At 36.6% G+C, this 19620-nt stretch overlaps 1 protein-coding gene across 2 annotated transcripts in view; it reads left to right on the top strand.

Annotated features, from left to right (window-relative positions):
• The window catches only part of LOC126297828 (bone morphogenetic protein receptor type-2), a 367974-nt gene extending 349644 nt beyond the window's left edge, over positions 1 to 18330 (top strand). For both annotated transcript variants that reach the window (XM_049989074.1, XM_049989073.1), the window contains exons 13-14: positions 7314 to 7436; positions 11501 to 18330. In XM_049989074.1, coding sequence (XP_049845031.1) covers positions 7314 to 7436; positions 11501 to 12795 — 1418 coding nt within the window. In that variant the 3' untranslated portion in view covers positions 12796 to 18330. The remainder of the gene's footprint in view (positions 1 to 7313; positions 7437 to 11500) is intronic.
• Positions 18331 to 19620: the final 1290 nt, after the last annotated feature.

Below are 19620 nucleotides of genomic sequence, written 5' to 3'. Positions count from 1 at the left end.
ATAGTGTTGAGGATCAGTGGACAAAGTTCAAAACCATCGTACAATATGTGTTAGATGAGTATGTGCCTAGCAAGATCATAAGAGATGGAAAAGAGCCACCGTGGTACAACAACCGAGTTAGAAAACTGCTGCGGAAGCAAAGGGAACTTCACACCAAACATAAACATAGCCAAAGCCTTGCAGACAAACAAAAATTATGGGAAGTGAAATGTAGTGTGAGGAGGGCTATGTGAGAGGCGTTCAGTGAATTCGAAAGTAAAGTTCTATGTACTGACTTGGCAGAAAATCCTAAGAAATTTTGGTCCTATGTCAAAGCAGTAGGTGGATTAAAACAAAATGTCCAGACACTCTGTGACCAAAATGGTACTGAAACAGAGGATGACAGACTAAAGGCCGAAATACTACATGTCTTCTTCCAAAAGCTGTATCACAGAGGAAGACTGCACTGTAGGTCCTTCTCTAGATTGTCGCACAGATGACAAAATGGTAGATATCGAAATAGACGACAGAGGGATAGAGAAACAATTAAAATCGCTCAAAAGAGGAAAGGTCGCTGAACCTGATGGCATACCAGTTCGATTTTACACAGAGTACGCGAAGGAACTTGCCCCCCTTTCTTGCAGAGGTGTACCGTAGGTCTCTAGAAGAGTGAAGCGTTCCAAAGGATTGGAAAAGGGCACAGGTCATCCCTGTTTTCAAGAAGGGATGTCGAGCAGATGTACAAAACCATAGACCTATATCTATAACGTCGATCAGTTGTAGAATTTTGGAACACGTATTATGTTAGAGTATAATGACTTTTCTGGAGACTAGAAATCTACTCTGTAGGAATCTGCATGGGTTTTGAAAAAGACGGTCGTGTGAAACCCAGCTCGCGCTATTCGTCCAAGAGACTCAGAGGGCCTTAGACACGGGTTCACAGGTAGATGCCGTGTTTCTTGACTTCCGCAAGGCATTTGATACAGTTCCCCACAGTCGTTTAATGAACAAAGTAAGAGCATACGGACTATCAGACCAATTGTGTGATTGGATTGAGGAGTTCCTAGATAACAGAACGCAGCATGTCATTCTCAATGGAGAGAAGTCTTCCGAAGTAAGAGTGATTTCAGGTGTGCCGCAGGGGAGTGTCATAGGACCGTTGCTATTCACAGTATACATAAATGACCTGGTGGATGACATCGGAAATTCACTGAGGCTTTTTGCAGATGATGCTGCGGTGTATCAAGAGGTTGCAACAATAAAAAATTGTACTGAAATGCAGGAGGATCTGCAGTGAATTGACGCTTGGTGCAGGGAATAGCAATGGAATCTCAATGTAGACAAGTGTAATGTGTTGCGAATACATAGAAAGATAGATCCCTTATCATTTAGCTACAAAATAGCAGGTCAGTAACTGGAAGCAGTTAATTCCATAAATTATCAGGGAGTACACATTAGGAGTGATTTAAAATGGAATGATCATATAAAGTTGATCGTCGGTAAAGCAGATGCCAGGCTGAGATTTATTGGAAGAATCCTAAGGAAATGCAATCCGAAAACAAAGGAAGTAGGTTACAGTACGCTTGTTTGCCCACTGCTTTAATACTGCTCAACAATGTGGGATCTGTACCAGATAGGTTTGATAGAAGAGATAGAGAAGATCCAATGGAGAGCAGTGCGCTTTGTTACCGGATCATTTAGTAATCTGTGAAAGCGTTATGGAGATGATATATAAACTCCAGTGGAAGAGACTGCAGGAGAGACGCTCAGTAGCTCGGTACGGGCTTTTGTTGAAGTTTCGAGAACATACCTTCACCGAAGACTCGAGCAGTATATTGCTCCCTCCTACGTATATCTCGCAGAGAGACCATCATGATAAAATCAGAGAGATTAGAGCCCACACAGAAGCATACCGACAATCCTTCTTTCCACGAACAATATGAGACTGGAATAGAAGCGAGAACCGATAGAGGTACTCAGGGTACCCTCCGCCACACACCGTCAGGTGGCTTGTGGAGTATGGATGTAGATGTAGATGTAGTGCAAAAATACATAAAATGGTCATGTAGGATCACCAACTGAAAATACGAGAAATTACTGAAGCTGTAAGGATTAGGAATGTCATCTGAACATACATAACACATTTTAACAGTCAAATTGGATAAGAGAAAATTGTGTGCTAGATAGGTGCCATGACTCATAATGCAGAATCAGAAACAGATTAGAATGGAAATGTCCAAACAATGTTTGACTTATTGTCAGAGTAACCAACAAGATTTTTTGTGACAACGGGTGAAACTTGACTTCACTGCTATACCCCAGAGACAAAAGAAGAGTCAAAGCTCTGGAAACATGTTAATTGGGGACGGGCGGGGGGCATGGTCCCCACTTTTCCAAGTTGTGGGTGCCATTGGAAATCAGAACTGAGTTTTTGACAATATATTGTTTGTTGTCTGTTGGTTAACAAACCAATTGTATATTACTTTTCCAAAATATTTGGGGATGCTGGCAAAAAAGAAATTGGATGGAAATTTGATGGTATTTCTTTATCTCCTTCTTATATGAAGGTTTAACTACAGTGTATTTTGACCATTCAGGAAATTTTCTGCAGATAAATGACTGAACACAAATAACTTAATGTCTTACGAAAGTCAGAAGCACATTCGTCAATTAACTGTGTTGGTATTTTATTGTAGCCACTAGACTTTTTTGATTTTAAAGAGTTTTTGGTGGACATTACTTCTTGTGGTCTAGTGAGGGTCATATTCCTATTAATGAATTAATTGTAATATTCCATATCAATATCTGATGAACTAGACAACCCCATCTTTTCAGTAATTTCAGTTATTGCACACATCTATTACTTATGCATGGCTTACTGTTGATGCTGTCTGCTCCACTTCATCTCTGGTTCTACCAGTTTCGCCAGCTCTACCACTACCTCCTTCAGTTTATCCCATAATGTCTTTATTTGTGATGTGATGTGACTATTTGTTTCTCATAACAAATTGATTTGATGTTTTTATTACTGTATTAAATATTTTGCTGTATGTCATGTAATAAGTATTAACATTTAACAAAACGAACTACATGTCGTGATGTGATGTGAGGGGCCATTGACCATTGGTTTGGTAATATAATTTTATTATACCTTTCTACAAAGATAGTATCAATCTTCTGTTTTTGAGCAATTAGCTACCACATATTTGTAAAGTTTACAGTTGGAGTTAAGTTGAATGGTAATGTTTCTGACTGCAATAAATTCTTCCTGAAAGAACTTTTGTGAAAATCCCATTAAAATCACCAGTGACCACTATTTATTTATTTTGCCACTAAAAAGACCAGGAGAGCTTAAAGACGAGTTACAAACAGATTAAAATTTTCTGCAGGTGCCCAGTATACACAAACTACTACAAAAGATTTAGTGTGAAATTCTACTTCTGTTGCACACTTCTTAAATCCCTGATATGACTTATTTGTTTCTCATAATGCAGTGCTTTGATGTTTTTATTACTGTATCCAGTATTTTGCTCTATGTTATATAATCAGTCTGCGCACCTTATGGTGGCTTGTGGGGTATCGATGTAGATGTAGATGTAGATGTAGATTGATCGCGACCAGTTTCCTTCCTCATCCTCCCTATTCTGAACTTGTGCTCAGCTGTAATGAACTCATTGTTGATGGGACATAACACTAACAATTCAACATTTCGGCTCTACATAAATGAGATGCTTACCTAAATTCTGTAACACTTACACATCTCTACCAGTGGTCTCATGGTGTTCAGTGAGGCAGATTGTCAACTGGGTTTGAGGACTCCAAATCATCAATGGACGATGGTTCAAATCCCCATCTGACTACACAGAGTTTGTTTTTCCATGATTTCCTTGAATCAGGTTAGGCAAATGCCTCGGTGGTTCCTTTGAATGAAGTTGAATGACTGTAACAAGATAAAAGATAAATAAAATAGAAAGAAACTTCCACATGGGAAAAATATATTAAAAACAAAGATTCCAAGACTTACCAAGCGGGAAAGCACCAGTAGACAGGCACAATAAAATAACACACAAACACACACACAAAATTTCTAGCTTTCGCAACAAACGGTTGCTTCTTCAGGAAAGAGGGAAGGAGAGGGAAAGACGAAAAGATGTGGGTTCTAAGGGAGAGGGTAGGAGTCATTCCAATCCCGGGAGCGGAAAGACTTACCTTGGGGGAAAAAAGGATATATATATATATATATATATACACACACACACACACACACACATACATGAGTGCGTGTGCGCGAGTATATACCTATCCTTTTTTCCCCCCTAAGGTAAGTCTTTCTGCTCCCAGGATTGGAATGACTCCTTACCCTCTCTCTTAAAACCCACATCCTTTCGTCTTTCCCTCTCCTTCCCTCTTTCCTGAAGAAGCAACCGTTGGTTGCGAAAGCTAAAGATAAAAGATAACTTAGACAAAATTTCTGTGCCAGGTTGGACTGAAGGAAGACATCGAAACAATTCAGAGGAGGGCTATTAGATTTGTTACCAGGATATTTGAACAAAACTTAAGTGTTGCAGAGATGGTTTGGGAACTCAAATGAGAATTCCTGGAGGGAAGGCCATATTAGTAAATCCTGCAAACCATTAATTCTTACTGCACAAGAGCTTTTAGTATATGTAATTAGTTAAGTTTGGGATATATTTGTTCAATGGTGCCATTTTTTATGAATTAAGACTCAAAAAATATGGGGGGGGGGGGGGAGGAACATCTCCCCCCAGTGATGATGCCCATTGTTTTACAAGACCACAAAACTTGCCCATCGTGCCTGGCAGAGTGTTGCCAACAGTTTGATAGATGGAACTGTTTACAAAATATTCAGGATATGCAAGATACATGGTCCATAGTGTTTATTATTTATACACACATCTTAAAATAGAAAATCACATTTTCCAAGATTTTGTTAAATTCACAGATGGAATGTGTAAGACAGGTCATTCTCCAAGCTTATATTCTAAATATGACATCCCATATATGTGTTGTTCATTAGTCTCTTTTGTCTAAAAAAGAAATTGAACTTATGCAGTATTCTGTATCTACTTCAAATAACACAAAAATAAGGCATATTTTACTTAACATATAATTCTGTAAGAAAAAACTAAAGTATTCATGTTATAAATGTGTTCTTTATCTTTAGATCTAAGTGCTGTGGTGCAATTAATAGACCTACAGGAGAACTGTCGACAGCAGGATAAGCTGCTTAGGAATCCACTGGGCAAAATTTGATAGTTCTAGCAGAAAAAAAAACAATTTGTATACAGGGTGACTTTTTTTTTTTCCGTGTACAAATTCTAGGGATTGTTCAATGTGAGGATAAAGAACAAAAAAGGTCTGATGAATGTATGTCTGGGATTGCATGGTTTCCATGCTAGAGATCATTTATTCAATCATACTTTGTTACACAGATTGCGGTCTAAAATGCACTGTACCACGGAACCACAGTTACAGTCTGCATGGTTTCCTCTTAGAGGGTGGACTGTTCCTCATACACCATGCTGTAGTGCCCTCTCCAGCCGTAGCAGTTGGTTATGTTGTGTCTGATTCACTTCTCATGCTGACTCACCTTATAGTGGGTGTGATACAGCATTGTAGACAATGGTTCTGTATTCAAATTGAGTGCTTGTCAACATGGTGGTTACTTATGGAAAGGCAAGTGGCAATGGGTAGCAATTTGTATCAGGAGTCATATCTCCACTGACAACAACAACAGATTTCAATGTTTGCAACATTGTTTCACTGTTTGTCTGAGGCAGGGTCGTTTCAGGAAGCAGGAACTCATGAAGGACGTACCCAAAATGCTTGGACACCAGACTTGAAGGAAAATGTGATTAACACTGTGGAATGCAATGGCTGCATCAGTGCTGGGCAGTTAGTCCACCAGTACAGACTTCATGACAGTTGTCACTACCCTTACCATTTACAGCGTGTGAAGGGCTTAGACTTTCCACATAGGTAGCAGTTTTGACATCGGTTTCTTCAGTAGTCAACCATGAATGTTCTTCAGCAGTCAACCATGAATGCATGATTTGCATCATCCATCCTATTCACAGATGAAGCCACCTTTATGCAGAGTGATAACTTCAACTTCCATAACAGTCATCTGTGGGATAGTTTGAGGAACTCCCATGGCATAGTGACAGTGAATCTTCAGATTCAGTCTAGCTGGAATGTGTGGGTCGGGATAATAGGTGACCATATTTTGGAACCAGCTTTCCTTCCCCATCACCTAACAGGCTGGAATTATTGGTGTTTCTTGCATGTGAATTTGCCTCCCTTGCTGGAAGAAGGGTATGTGGCTGCTACATTATGGTGCTCCAGCCCACTTCACCATTTTCATCTGGATGCATCTCAATTGTATCTTCCCTGGTCAATGGACTGAATGAGGGGATCCAGTTTTGTGGCCTGCTCGTTCACCACATCTTGATCTGTGTGATTTCTGGTTATGGGGCCATCTCAAAAGTATCATGTATGCAGAGCCCATTCCTGATGTACAGTCACTGGCGCAGCATATTCATGCTGCCTTAGACACTGTTTGGATGCAACCTGGCCGATGTGAATGTATGAGACAGAAGTGGCTGCATGGTGCAGTGCATGTTACACCACAGTTTCTGTAACAACGTATAACTGAATAAATGGTCACTAGCGTGAAAACAATGCATTTTCAGACATAAATTCATTAGAACTTTTTGGTTCCATATGCTCTCATTGATCAATCCCTAGAGTTTGTACACGGTGGAAAATATCACCCTGTATAAATATCTACTAGCTGTGAGAATTTTTAAACCTTTGACACAATATCAGAAATATAATTGCAAATGTAATTGCTGGTCTGAAAAAGAGGAATTTAGAAAACCTAACAGTCATGACTACCTTCTGTGTTCCTGTCTATCACTCCTCACTTTGTGTGGAAACACGCTAACACTTGGACATCTGTGGTTATTAACATTCCAGCCACAGTCATGACTTATATTAATGTGGCAGGTGTGTGTGTGTGCGTGTGTGCGTGTGTGCGTGTGTGCGTGTGTGCGTGTGTGCGTGTGTGCGTGTGTGCGTGTGTGCGTGTGTGCGTGTGTGCGTGTGCGCGTGTGCGCGTGTGCGCGTGTGTGCGTGTGTGCGTGTGCGCGTGCGCGTGCGCGTGTGCGAGAGAGAGAGAGAGAGAGAGAGAGTAAAGTAAGATATTTTATTATGTATGACAACATACTTTTATTAGTTATTTAAAACGGTGTGACACTGCAATTAACCTAATTATAATAATATTGTAGCTTACATAATTTTCTTTTGCCTAGATTATTCTGTCAAGTCGGGAAGTGGAACTTGTGGCAAAGATGCCTGCGAGTCCAATTTGTCTGAAGGCACTATTGAAACTACTGTGACAATATCTCCTTCAGATTCTCATGGAGAGTCTTCATGTAAGTTTAAAACATTTATTTCTATTGTTTAAAAACTGGTTGCATGAAACAAAAAGTTGGAGACTTTGTTAGCCACTCTGTAGATAATCATGTGTTGTTTTATTTATATGCTTTATTGTGTGATTAAGCAATAAATTCCTCTATGAATTTAAAAGGGAAAGTAACATACTGCAGCTTCATATCATTTCAACGAAAGTCATATGATATGAAAATATTTCACTTGGACAAAAAAAAAAAAAACCTGCTTTCCTCAACTACAACATAGCCCAGTTTTATTGACTCCCTTTTTCTTTTAGACCCAACAAAGTAACAATATTTACTACTGTTGCTTTACTATCACTTGGGTTCGGGCATTGACAGTGTCAAAATACTTACGCACTTTTCGAATTCAGTGGATTGTGTCAAAATCTGTGAATTATGTGTGGAAATAATTTTGTTGTTTTTTAACATAAGTGCTGTAAATTTATTTTTTATACACAATGGCAGAAAAATTGGTGTGAAAACCAACTGCTATTTCAATTAAAAAGAAGAGGCACCTGCTTACGGGAGTTGCTGAAAAACAGAGGTTAAAAATGGAAATCTGTAAAAAGTCGGGCATTGCTAACTGTAGATTGTCAGCAATAATTAAAAACAGAGATCCAATTACAACAATGTTTGAGTGCAGTATGTTCAAACTAGAGAGAAAGCATATGAGAACAGCTAAACATGTGGTTTGCTTGGTTCAGGCAATGTATATCTCAGTGTTCCCATACTGGTACTGGAAAGAGCTAGTGAATTTGCAAAACAAATGAGTGTTGGATTCTTAATCTTGGATCACCAATTTTATGAGAAAAGTGTAAAGTCACAATTATTGTCAATAATTGTGCAGTATAACTTGATGTTAAATTAAAATAATTTGAATAATACAGCCAACTGCTTGCACCAGGATTTAACTTGACTTGGTTTTGACACTGACTACGGGTGTCTTTATCAGAAAATCCAAAACAATTGCATGTAGTGACAGATGAACAAATTTATGAGCAAAATGCTCTCATCATATAAAATAACTTATTAAAATCATATTTAAAGCCATATAAAAATTATGGATATTGGAACTGACATAACAGTGGTACTTGTCAGTAAAAATTATAGATAGATACATGACACTGTACATGGATAAGGGCTGTAAGAGGAAACAGGCACTGTGCCTAATTCCTCTTAAAGCTCACTGACAACACAGTACTCCCAGCTTCCTTTTACACTGGTGGGTCTGCCTCTCGTGACATCTGGTAGGCAGTTTGCATTACATAGGGGTACCAGATATTTTTTGTCATATATTGTATCTAGCTACTACACAGAGGACCTGTGTTTGATCCCGAGTATAACCAGAGATTTTTCTGTACTTGGAGGACTGGAACATCAATAGAGGATATCAAATTAACCATCTTTCAGCTGTCAGTTATCAACCTTATTTTATTGGGAAACCAGTTTCAGCATTTTACTACGCCATCTTCAGGCCCTTGACAGACATGTAGAAATAATCTACCTCGCTTGTGATTAAAACAGGGGCCAGCAATACTGGTACCGTTTTGATAACAAGGAAGGTAGGTTATTTCTTCATATCTGTCAAGGGCCTCAAGATGGCACAGTAAAAAATGCTGAAACTGGTTGCCCAATAAAATAATGTTGACATTGATGGCTGAAAGGTGTTTAATTTGACATCCTGTATTGAACAGTCGATTCCCACAACCGTTGCTAAAAAGATTGACATACAGGAATATCAATAATCCCAACCTGTGAGGAGGACTGTGGAGTTACTTAAAGGAGAATTGCAGATGCCAATTTAGAACTTAATTGATAAAAGATCACTGTGCTATTGCATGTTCCTTGATTGTTGCTGCCAAATGACTCTTGCCAGAGCACGCAACAATAGTTAATCAGCAAGTCAATACACTTCCATTCTCCATTGGTAGGATGTTCAGTACAAACTCAAACAAATTACTGAAACTCAAATTTAAATGAGTAAAACTTTTCCTTCAGTCACAGTGTATTACTGTTCGAATTGGTGCCTAGATTAGGAGTGTATTATATGTCGAGCAACCAACTGAAAAACTAATTGACTTGCAAAAGAATATGTATTGTAGTAAATTACAAGGAATGGACTAGTGGAATTGGGTTTTTAAGCTTGGTGAGAAGAAGTCACAGTATGACTGTAGACGTGTAGGATCACGTAGAGTGAGATGGCATCCCAACTTACCACTGTAGGCACGATGACAGTAGGAAGTAGATGAGGAAATGATTGATGTCTTTGATTTTATATCAGAAGGATGATGGTAACTATAAGAAGTAGGGCAATAAAATAGTTAAACTTATTAATTTTTGTCAACAAAAATGAAGCAGGAGTATGAGGAATAGGCAGGTGCAGTACAGGAATAATCATTTGTGATTTCTCATAACCTCTGACATAAATAGTATTTTATTCTGTGACACAGTTCCCTGTCTGTCATAAAGCTTAATTCTGTTTTTGAAGTTGCTTTGTGCAAATGTGACAGCTCATAGAAAGAGTGCTGCAACTTTCCTTAATGTGGTATAGCTTGTTTATAACATTAAACTGCCATTGTATTAACACTCTTTTACATTTTTTAAATGTGGGCTAATTTCTTTAGTCAGTCAAGATTTATTGGTACCAGGTTTCATTTTTATTTTTATCGTTATTATTTTCACATTTTCAGATATGGATTTACTAATGCAGAAATCCAAGAAATATACTGAATCTAAACTTAACATTTGTTTGTCATTCTTCTCATACTACCCACCATTATTTAAAGTTTTAGTGAAGCATTCTGTTGTGTCATAGGGTGGTCATACTGATCTTGATTTCAGGGGAGGAAAAGGGATCTGGTGATGAACAATGAAAGCAGAACAATAAATTCAGGTTGTTGACCAGGTTTGTGAAGAGTTTAATGCTCCAGTGAAGGCACAGATTACAAGCCCATTGTATATGAAGGGTTTGGAATGAATCTGCTGTGGCCATGTTAGGTGAACTGTAATATGTATTCATCTGAAGTTGTTAAGAAGATGAGCTGATAACGTAAATGAAATGAATTTTAAAATTAAGTGCAGTGTAGACCTCATGATAAGCAAAATGGGCTACATCAATTAGTTTTTATCAATAGCAGTTTGTCTTAATATAAGTCAGCTAGCAGTTTCTCTTTTAATCAACTCATGTCTGGAACCCCCCCCAACACACACACAAAGTTGAAAGTTGGAGAAAAAATAAATTACAAAATTCACTAAAGAATTTGTTATTATTGACCTGACTAATGTCTCCCAGACTGTACCATCCATGTCATGCAACATAGTTGTTGTGCCTGAAACAATAGACTAAAGCAATTAGTTGTCGGTGAAGAAAATGCTTACATTTACAGAATGGATATTGAGACCCCACTACCCATTGTCAACAGAGACTTATTATAAGCTGTTCTTGCAATGTATCCATTGATAATGGTAAAGTGTGTGGAACCATAGACAGGTCAGCTGAAGGCCGTAAGAGTGTGTATGGAAGAGTAACACAGAGGGTACATAGCACACACAGTTCATTTGAGAATGTCACAAAAAATAGGTTGCATGGAAAGAGGTTACAAGAAAGATTTGGACTGGTTCATGAGTATATTGATTTTTTTTAAAATTTAACTTGTAGTAGGGCAGAAAGGTACTAAGTAATCACTGAGGATATCATCATACATGAGGTTGTTAACTTTAATCCTACAATTAATGTTGTTGTAATAAGTTGAAAACACTCATAACTTTACCATAGTAAGTGATTTATGCAAAAAAATTGAAGGAAGACATGTGTCTCATTGTCAGAGAACTGGTACTGCTAAAAAATCTACAAACCATAGTGAAGTGTGGATAATACATATGACTATTTTCCTAATAGTAAATTTCCTGAAACTGTTTAAATAGTTTGTACCTTTATCAGTTCCTAAAAAGTAACCAGTTCAGACACTGAGCACTGTGGATGTTTTCATTTGCTTAATATTATGGTAAATTGTAAATACCATCTTGGTGACTTCTTTTTACAGATAAAAATTCAAATCAGACATTTGTTCCACCCGGAGGCACGCACACTTTTCCTTTGTCCTGTGGGCTAACTTCGTCAGTGCAACATCAGAGAGCATCACTGCAGCCATATCAAGGACGAAATCCATGCATGGAGAGGAATTTGATGCTGACAGCACCTTCAGACGAGGACTTAGCTTGTAATGGAAATACGTTAGTTGACAGGTCTTTCAAACATGCTTCTGCTAGTAATTATTTAATAAACACTGCATTGTATGAGCCTCAGGCACTTGTTTCACATGATTATCTTAGTACATCACAGTTGACAGCTGGTAACAATAGCATAAGACCTGCAACACCCATTCCTTATGTACAAAATGCTGTCTATGACACAAATTCTACATGTACCGGAATTCCAAAACAACCCAATATTCCTGGAAATGGCTCAGCTGTTGTTGATGGTGTAACACATACTAAAAGTTCACATTGGTCAAACTGGGGAAAAGGTAGTAGTAGATGGGAGGGATTTAAAAAATATTTGGATTCAAAAACAAAATCACTTTTTGGCATGTCAAAGGAACGAGAAGCCCATACTGTTGATTCAGGGAATACTGTTGTAAAGGAATTTGATGAGGTGGATGACGATGTGAAATCTAACTTATTAGCTCGCCAAACTTTGGTTACTGTAGCTCCTTTATCAAAAAGATCCCCAGTATTAATGGAAACAAAGGTTTGTGTTTCACCACCTGATAAACTTGTGAATGGTGTTAGTACAAATACTGGTGTAGTTACATCTGTAATGTCACCATTGATCTCAACTACAAATAGAAATGACAATGAAAATAAAGACAGCAAAGTGACAAAGAGTCAGAGACCATGTACATTAGCACTGACACCTGCAAAACCAACAATGGTGTGTGAAGATACGTCTGTTGCTGTGTCTCGCCAGAATCTCAAGGAACAGATCCATCAAGTTTTCCGCAACAGAAATAATGAAAATGCATCTCGTTTAAAGGACCCAAATTTAAGGGTGAAGACTCCTGGTGATGTTCCACCTTCTGTTAGGAGAAACCGTGGTAAAGGAGGTACTGCACGGTTTTCATTATATGATGATAGAATGATGATTACTAAAGAATTCAGTAAAACTTCATGTGCAAATACAGATCTGAAAACTAATAGCAGTCAAATTTTTTCAAGCTCAGTACCAACAAACATTGACATTTCTTGTAGTTCAGAGATACTTGAAAAGGTTGTGCCCTATTCCTCGCAGAATGACAGAAAACTGAAACTTAGAAGTAATGATGCATGTAGCTGCTAAAACTGTTGATAAAAAAAAAAAATATTGCAATTGTGATATTATAAGAGCTTTCAGTAAATTGTACTTTTAAGTAAGTTTTGGGCTGCACAAAAGTTTCTGGCAACGTCAGGAGCTTTATATTTAGGTAACTTGTGTGCTGCATACAAGTTTCTGGCAATGTCAGGAGCTTTATATTTAGGTAACTTATGGGCTGCATAGAAGTTTCTGGTTGTGCCAGGAGCTAAATATTTTAAGAAACTTTTGGGCTGCATCAAAGTTTCTGGCAATGTCAGGAGCGTGATACATAGTGAGGATCATTACTTGTAATATAGTTGTAACTTCCAAAGATTTAAGTAAGACCTCCCGTGATTAATGAAAGAAAGGTACTGCATTGTTCTTCTTTATATTTGCTAAGTTTCTTCAGATCTCCAGTGAATATTTCATTTTGTCTGCAGCACTTGGTTTTATCATTACTATTAAATAACAGATGTTGAATGCATTATGCAGGGACTTATTGTCAGTGTCTGGAACTGCCACTTGTTATTGCTGAATATCATCAGTTTCTCTTCATTTTCTTGTGGCTCTGCAGTCTTTCATTTGTGTCATCAGTTCATAATTATGATTGAACTGAAAGTGTAAAATAGCTTATAGCAGTTAGTTGCAACTGATTAATATTTGTTTATAATATTTTATCATTTCATAGAGAGATTACTTCTGTAACTATACATCCTTGACAGAATACTGCCTTTGTTAGTCACCATTTTAGACCCACGAGTTATTGTACATAATCTGCTATAATTTCAAGTGTTTCTTGCTATGTACGTTATTTTCATCCCAATTCATCAGAAAGGTGGGGGGGGGGGGGGGGGGGGGGGAAGAGAGAGAGAGAGAGAACACAGACATAATGTTTATGTTTAAGTGTTGCATTGTCATACAGAGATCATTCATTTAGAATGTTGTCTAAGTAAGTGAATGTATTCCATATTCTAATTTTATGTGAAGACAAGTAAGGCAGTTCCCATTTTCTACTGCCTGTAAGGAAGTATGTGATGCAGTTTCACACTGCTCATCCTCCAACTGACAGTTAAGCAATAGCAGTCCATGAACTAAGAGCAAAATGTTGAGGTTAAATGATTTATCTGGGCTGTTATAGTTAAGGCCAAATTTTCCAAGAAAATTCAGTTTCAGTTGCAACAAAATGCTAACCTTTTTTCTCATATTTTTGATCCATCACAGGTACTCTGAGCACCAGTTGTTGTGTTATCTCTATATGTGCTGAAAGACTCTTGATCTTGGACAGAATTATTCATGTAACTAGCAAGAGATGCAATTGCATGTGAAATGACAAATGAACTGCAAGTGAAAAATTACTGTTGCTGAAATCAATTTTACAGCTAATCATGCTTATTATTTGAACTGGGGCTATTCCTGTGGTCTGAAAATAGTTACGTCTCATTGGCATTCAGATCTGTAATTGCTGCATTGTAATGTGTAAATAACACATTAACAGTTAATGAAATTTTATGACTAAAGAGTGTTCTTAAATTCTAATAGTGTTTTACCTTTGCACCCTGCCAGTTCAGAAAGATCCTAAATTTTGTGAGTGGTTCCATGTATATTCATACCCAGTGGTCAAATTTTATGACAAAGTGATGATCGTGCAAATGTTAATTGCAAGAAAAAGGGGTATAATGTTTGTGAAAATAAGTGAAGGTTCAAAAATTTTTATGACTGTGGAAAGTAATGGCTTTTCAGTGAAGTGTCCTTAGTTATCTCATTTTTCAAATAGTTTTAAGAAAGAAAGCTAGTACACATTTAATGTCAAATAAGTTTCCAATTTATGAGTTAGCTCACATGAGGAAGTTTACTGTTTTGAAGTGTCACTAAGTGCTGTCTTTTTAAAGTTTTCTGCATTTTAATCACTCCATCTTCATGTACTGCATTTTAAGTATTCCATGTCTGTGATAATGTTACCAAAATTATTGATCCAAGAAGTGAGCTGGCATGTGTGTCATTTTGTATGGGAGCAGGCTTTAAGTATTAAATTTTGTTTTTTATTCTCAGTAACTGGCAGAATATTACCTGGAGGGGATCATTTGAATGTAGCAACTTGTTGAAATTAACTTCTGAATTGATGAGGTGGTGCTTACATAAAATTGCACTTTCTCATTTTATGAAGATTTTTTAATCTTCATATGTTGTGTACTCTCATTATTGACTGAAATTGGATTTTTAGGTAAAAAGTTTTGCTGAGTAGTATCAGAGGAAAACTCAGTCGACGAATTAATAAATTATGGCACAGAATTTCTTGCAAGTGCTTATCTTCAGGAGGCAATATATGTAGCACTGCTAATAGACAAATATAAAAGTAAAAGGTGCACATTTTCTAGCTTTCGGAATTAATAGTTCCTTCGGCAGGGAGGAGAGGGGTATATGCTTTTGCACTCCATTTACTTTTATGCATGTCTATTGGTGGCACCATATATTTACTGGCCAGCAATTCTGGCTCATAATCTATTAGTTTAGTGAATAGTATTATGGACAAAAACTTGTAGCTAACTTTCCTCTTCTCACTATATATTCTTGTTTTGTACTGAGTTATCTGCTTTTGGAATCTAATCATAATTTTATGTTGCCTAGTGAAGTATATGGCTTCATGAAATTTTTGTAACGGTTGTAATCCAAACATTTTGAGACTTTGCTGCCATAAAAATCACAATTTCATTTTAATAACATAGTGTCATATAATGCATGTAAGAAGTATATGAAGCTTTCTAGTATTCAGGGAGAACTTTTGGATAAGATATCATATAAGAAATAAATCACTATATTAACATTTCATTCAGGTAACATTTGCTATAACGTTATTTCTCTATTTCTTTATTTACAGTTTCATATTCTCACAGTTATGTTATTGCTGTCAGATTACATGTCATGGAAAAGGCCTTATCCAAAACTGTTAACACCTTGTCAGAATCTGATTGATTCATTGTGTGTGTTGTGGTATACAAAATTCCATTTGGGACACACAGCCAGTTTAAAATTTCTTTGATTTGTTTAGGACATGCCTCCATGGAAAAAAACATCTTTCTTGTGTTCCATGTTGGCCAAATCATAAACTCAAATGTATGTCTACCAGACACTTTTCCCTCATATCTTACTCAGTTTGTTAAGAAAGCAGTAGATGAAAATAGGACTCCTTTTTACAAAATTAAAATACTAAGTGAATGGAAAGACAATTTCATTACTGTTGTATGTATACTAAAATGTTTGCATTTGAGATTTGTGGATAGGTTTTGATCCTCATCATGCATCCTCCCAATATTTAACTTATTTCCTGGTTTTAATCTCATAAAAATATGGATTTATTGTTAAAATTATTGAAAAAATGATAACAGATGAAATACAATTCTAGGACTGATGAACGAGCTCTCTTATAAGGATCATATTGTCAATACACACCACATTCAAGAAACTGGAAGAATCTTTGGCATTCAAAGTTCTGTCGTTTCTCAATAGCTGGGTGAGGAGTAGAGAGACAAGCATATACACGCATCGGCTGTGATCTCATGAGTGCCTGAGATGTGAATTGATGGTGTGTAAGTTAATAAATCTTCTGGAAAGTGGAGGTGGTATTAAATAAAGAGGATGAAGGAAAGAATGGGTTTGCTTTCAGGAAAAATGGAAAGGATGTTGAAGTTAGTGAGGCAGGGGCAAACTTGTCAAGCTGTTTGGTAATGTTGGATGCTGGTAAAGTTATAGATGCTGGTAAAGTTATAGATGCAAGATGGCAGAAAACAGCATTCGTATGTGGAAAACTAAGTGGAAAAGGCAGAAAGAAAACCATTTGACAGGGAAACAATGGTAACTGCTTGTGGGCAAATGTGTTGATTAAAAGAATTTGACAAAAGTTGAGGAAGAAAATATGAGGAGCAAAATAGTGTTATTTGTATGATCAAGGGTCAGGAAAAAAAACATGAACTAGAAGGCCTATGAAAAGTGAACAGAAATCCATATGTATGTGTTGAGTACTTAGGACTACTGTGAATGGGCAGAGGATGTAGATTAACAGTTTAATGTGAGATTGGTGATGAATATTTAGAATACATTTATTATTCTCATATATGCAACTCAATATATTTAAAAGGGGGTTGGGGATCAAGTAACTCCCGTGACACAGCTGCTATTTTGTTTTTATTATTAGTGTTGTCAATACCTGTGTTTATAGTCTGTAGATGGTGCACTGTAGCAGTGGGAACTATGAAGTGGTGGTTATGCGCACTGTTTGTAAGTTTGTCACCACAGTTGACTGAACAAGAATTTTAATGAAGTTGATAAACGTAGAAGCTGTGCTCATAAGTGGCCCTGTATATCACGAGGCTGCAAGAGGAATTAAAGAAGAAGTCGGAAGATAATAGGTGTATACCACAATTTTTACATTGAGGCTGTTGGTTGAGGTGTGTGCAATTCAGGGTGTGGTGGTGGACAGTATGTAGAGAGAGAGAGAGAGAGAATATGGCCTGATACTTTTTCATGGACTGAGTGATACATAGCATTGGTGTTACATTCTTCCTCTAAAAATCTTGGAACTCTTAATGAGTGTCAAATGGATACTTTTTTCATTCAGGATAATCCATAGAGGTGTTTCACTGAGTATTTTTGTTGAGATTATTATGAAAATTTTTGTGGCAGTTTGTTTATGAAATAGATGCCTAATTACAAATTAATGCGCCCAAGTTTACTTATTGCACTGGATTATTATGAAATGAATTCTCTCAGTAATGGGGATGTAAAAAATCAACTACTTTCTAGTGCAGTTATTTATTAAGAAAACTTGCAGCTGTATAGAAAGGAACATAGCTTTAATGGTTTTGTGATTTGTTTGAGAATGATATGCTCACCTTATGATCTCTTCTATTTCCATGCAAGAATTAATAATTAATCTGTTCCATTGCACTTGCTCCCAGAGATTTTTCCCCTTTTGGATGTTTATTCATCTTCAGTTTTGTGTGTGTGTGTGTGTGTGTGTGTGTGTGTGTGTGTGTGTGTGTGTGTGTGTGTGTGTGAGAGAGAGAGAGAGAGAGAGAGAGAGAGAAACTGCTCCTTGTGACAGCATTGAGCTTTGTAAAGCACAAGGCTTCTTAGTTTGAAAGCGTCTTGGAGATATGTCTGTGTGTTTCTTAAGACAATAATTCAAAAAAGAGATTTAAAAATATTAAAAAGTAAATACAAATTGCACAGCTGTTGTAAGATATTAATAATAGTCTTTCTTTTTCATTTAAATTTTGTGGCAGACAGAGCCTTAATAAATAAATAAAATAAAATAAATAAAATAATTAGATATCAACTGTAAATGAAGGGGATTTCATTGCACCCTGAGTCAGTTTTCATTTTTGTTTTCAGCTATATATTATATAGGCAGCCATATAAACGTATTAATATTTTGAGTTACTTATTTAATCAGAAATTAATGAGAAAATATATCAAAAATTAACTCTACTGACAGAACAACATCATCCACTCAAACAGATGGTGAACATAAAAAGAGGAGTAGCACAGAGAATTTTTTTTTGGGTGGGGGGGGGGGGGGGGTTGTGTTCATCCTAATGAGAAAGAGACAGCAAGGGGAAAAGGAAAAGACAGTTATGCCGCCCCTCTGTCCAGATTCATTAAAATTGTGGAATCTGCAATTTCAGTGTCTGTCTTTATCTATGTTTCATCTTTGTCTAACATCTGTGGTCCAACTATACATATTTTAGTAATTTTTAAGTGGAAACCCCTATATAAAAAAAACAGCACTATTTCACTATCTGGTATTTCGTATGACATTCAGGTCATTACCTGATAATTCTTAGGTCACTCAATTAATATTATTCTAAACTCAGTATTAATTGTCCTATGATTCTTAACATTAATATTGCTGTTTCTTTATCTATGACTATGTTGACATATTCATAAGTAAAAGATATGATCTGTTACCAGTCACAAAGTGATATATAGCTTTTTATATTGAACTATTTCTTTCTCATATGTTCCCATCAACAGATACAATCACATATGGGATCACAGCTCCATGTTAGTAAAAAAATATTGTCATTTTAAACAAATAACATTTTGTACATAGTTGTGCTATCTCAAATTCTGGTGTATTGTCACACTTGTAGGAAAACAAGATGTTAACATTTCTTTTTAATGAAAGTTTGCAGTTTTTTTTTTTTGTGTCTTGAAGTTTCATTTGAGCACATACATATAAACAAACATGGGGAAGTATAATATTGTTCTTCTTTTGCTGTGTTGTTGTAGTGCAGGAAAGATTTTCTTTGCCAGAACAGCACATCATTTTATATTTTCTGATTATCAGGAGGCTGTAGTTTGCACAAGAAGTGAGGTATTATCTGTTTGCTTAAGCAGTAATACTTAGAAACTGATTTTACCTTGTGTGGTGGATGTTTTGGATCATCATGTATTTTTTTGTTACTCTAACATCACAAGAAGGCAGTAAAACATGAAGACGTTGGCATTTAATAAAATTTCACTTGCTTTCCCCCATTTTGTTGTTGTATTAAACTACTAAATTTAAGAGGCAACAAAGAGCTAATCTGGTTGGGAAAGATCATGTTAATTTATTATGGACTTTGTGATACATTTCAAGTAGTGTCAAGTCACATATGTATAGTCTAGAAACAGTTCTTTGTACATCGTTGTTGTCATCATTATTGTTGTCAGTGATGGTGGTTGTTCTTTTGAATGTTGTTGCTGTTGGTGCTGCAGTAGGCATGAGCTTTTTTGTTTTACTGTTTGAGTTCAGATTTTATTTACTATTCAGTACTTAAAGAAATTGTGTTT

This window comes from Schistocerca gregaria, chromosome X (genome assembly GCF_023897955.1).
Source record: "Schistocerca gregaria isolate iqSchGreg1 chromosome X, iqSchGreg1.2, whole genome shotgun sequence".
NCBI classification, from domain to species: Eukaryota; Metazoa; Arthropoda; class Insecta; order Orthoptera; family Acrididae; genus Schistocerca; species Schistocerca gregaria.
The sequence above is the reverse complement of the archived record's forward strand: the minus strand, read 5'-3'. Positions and strand labels throughout refer to the sequence as shown.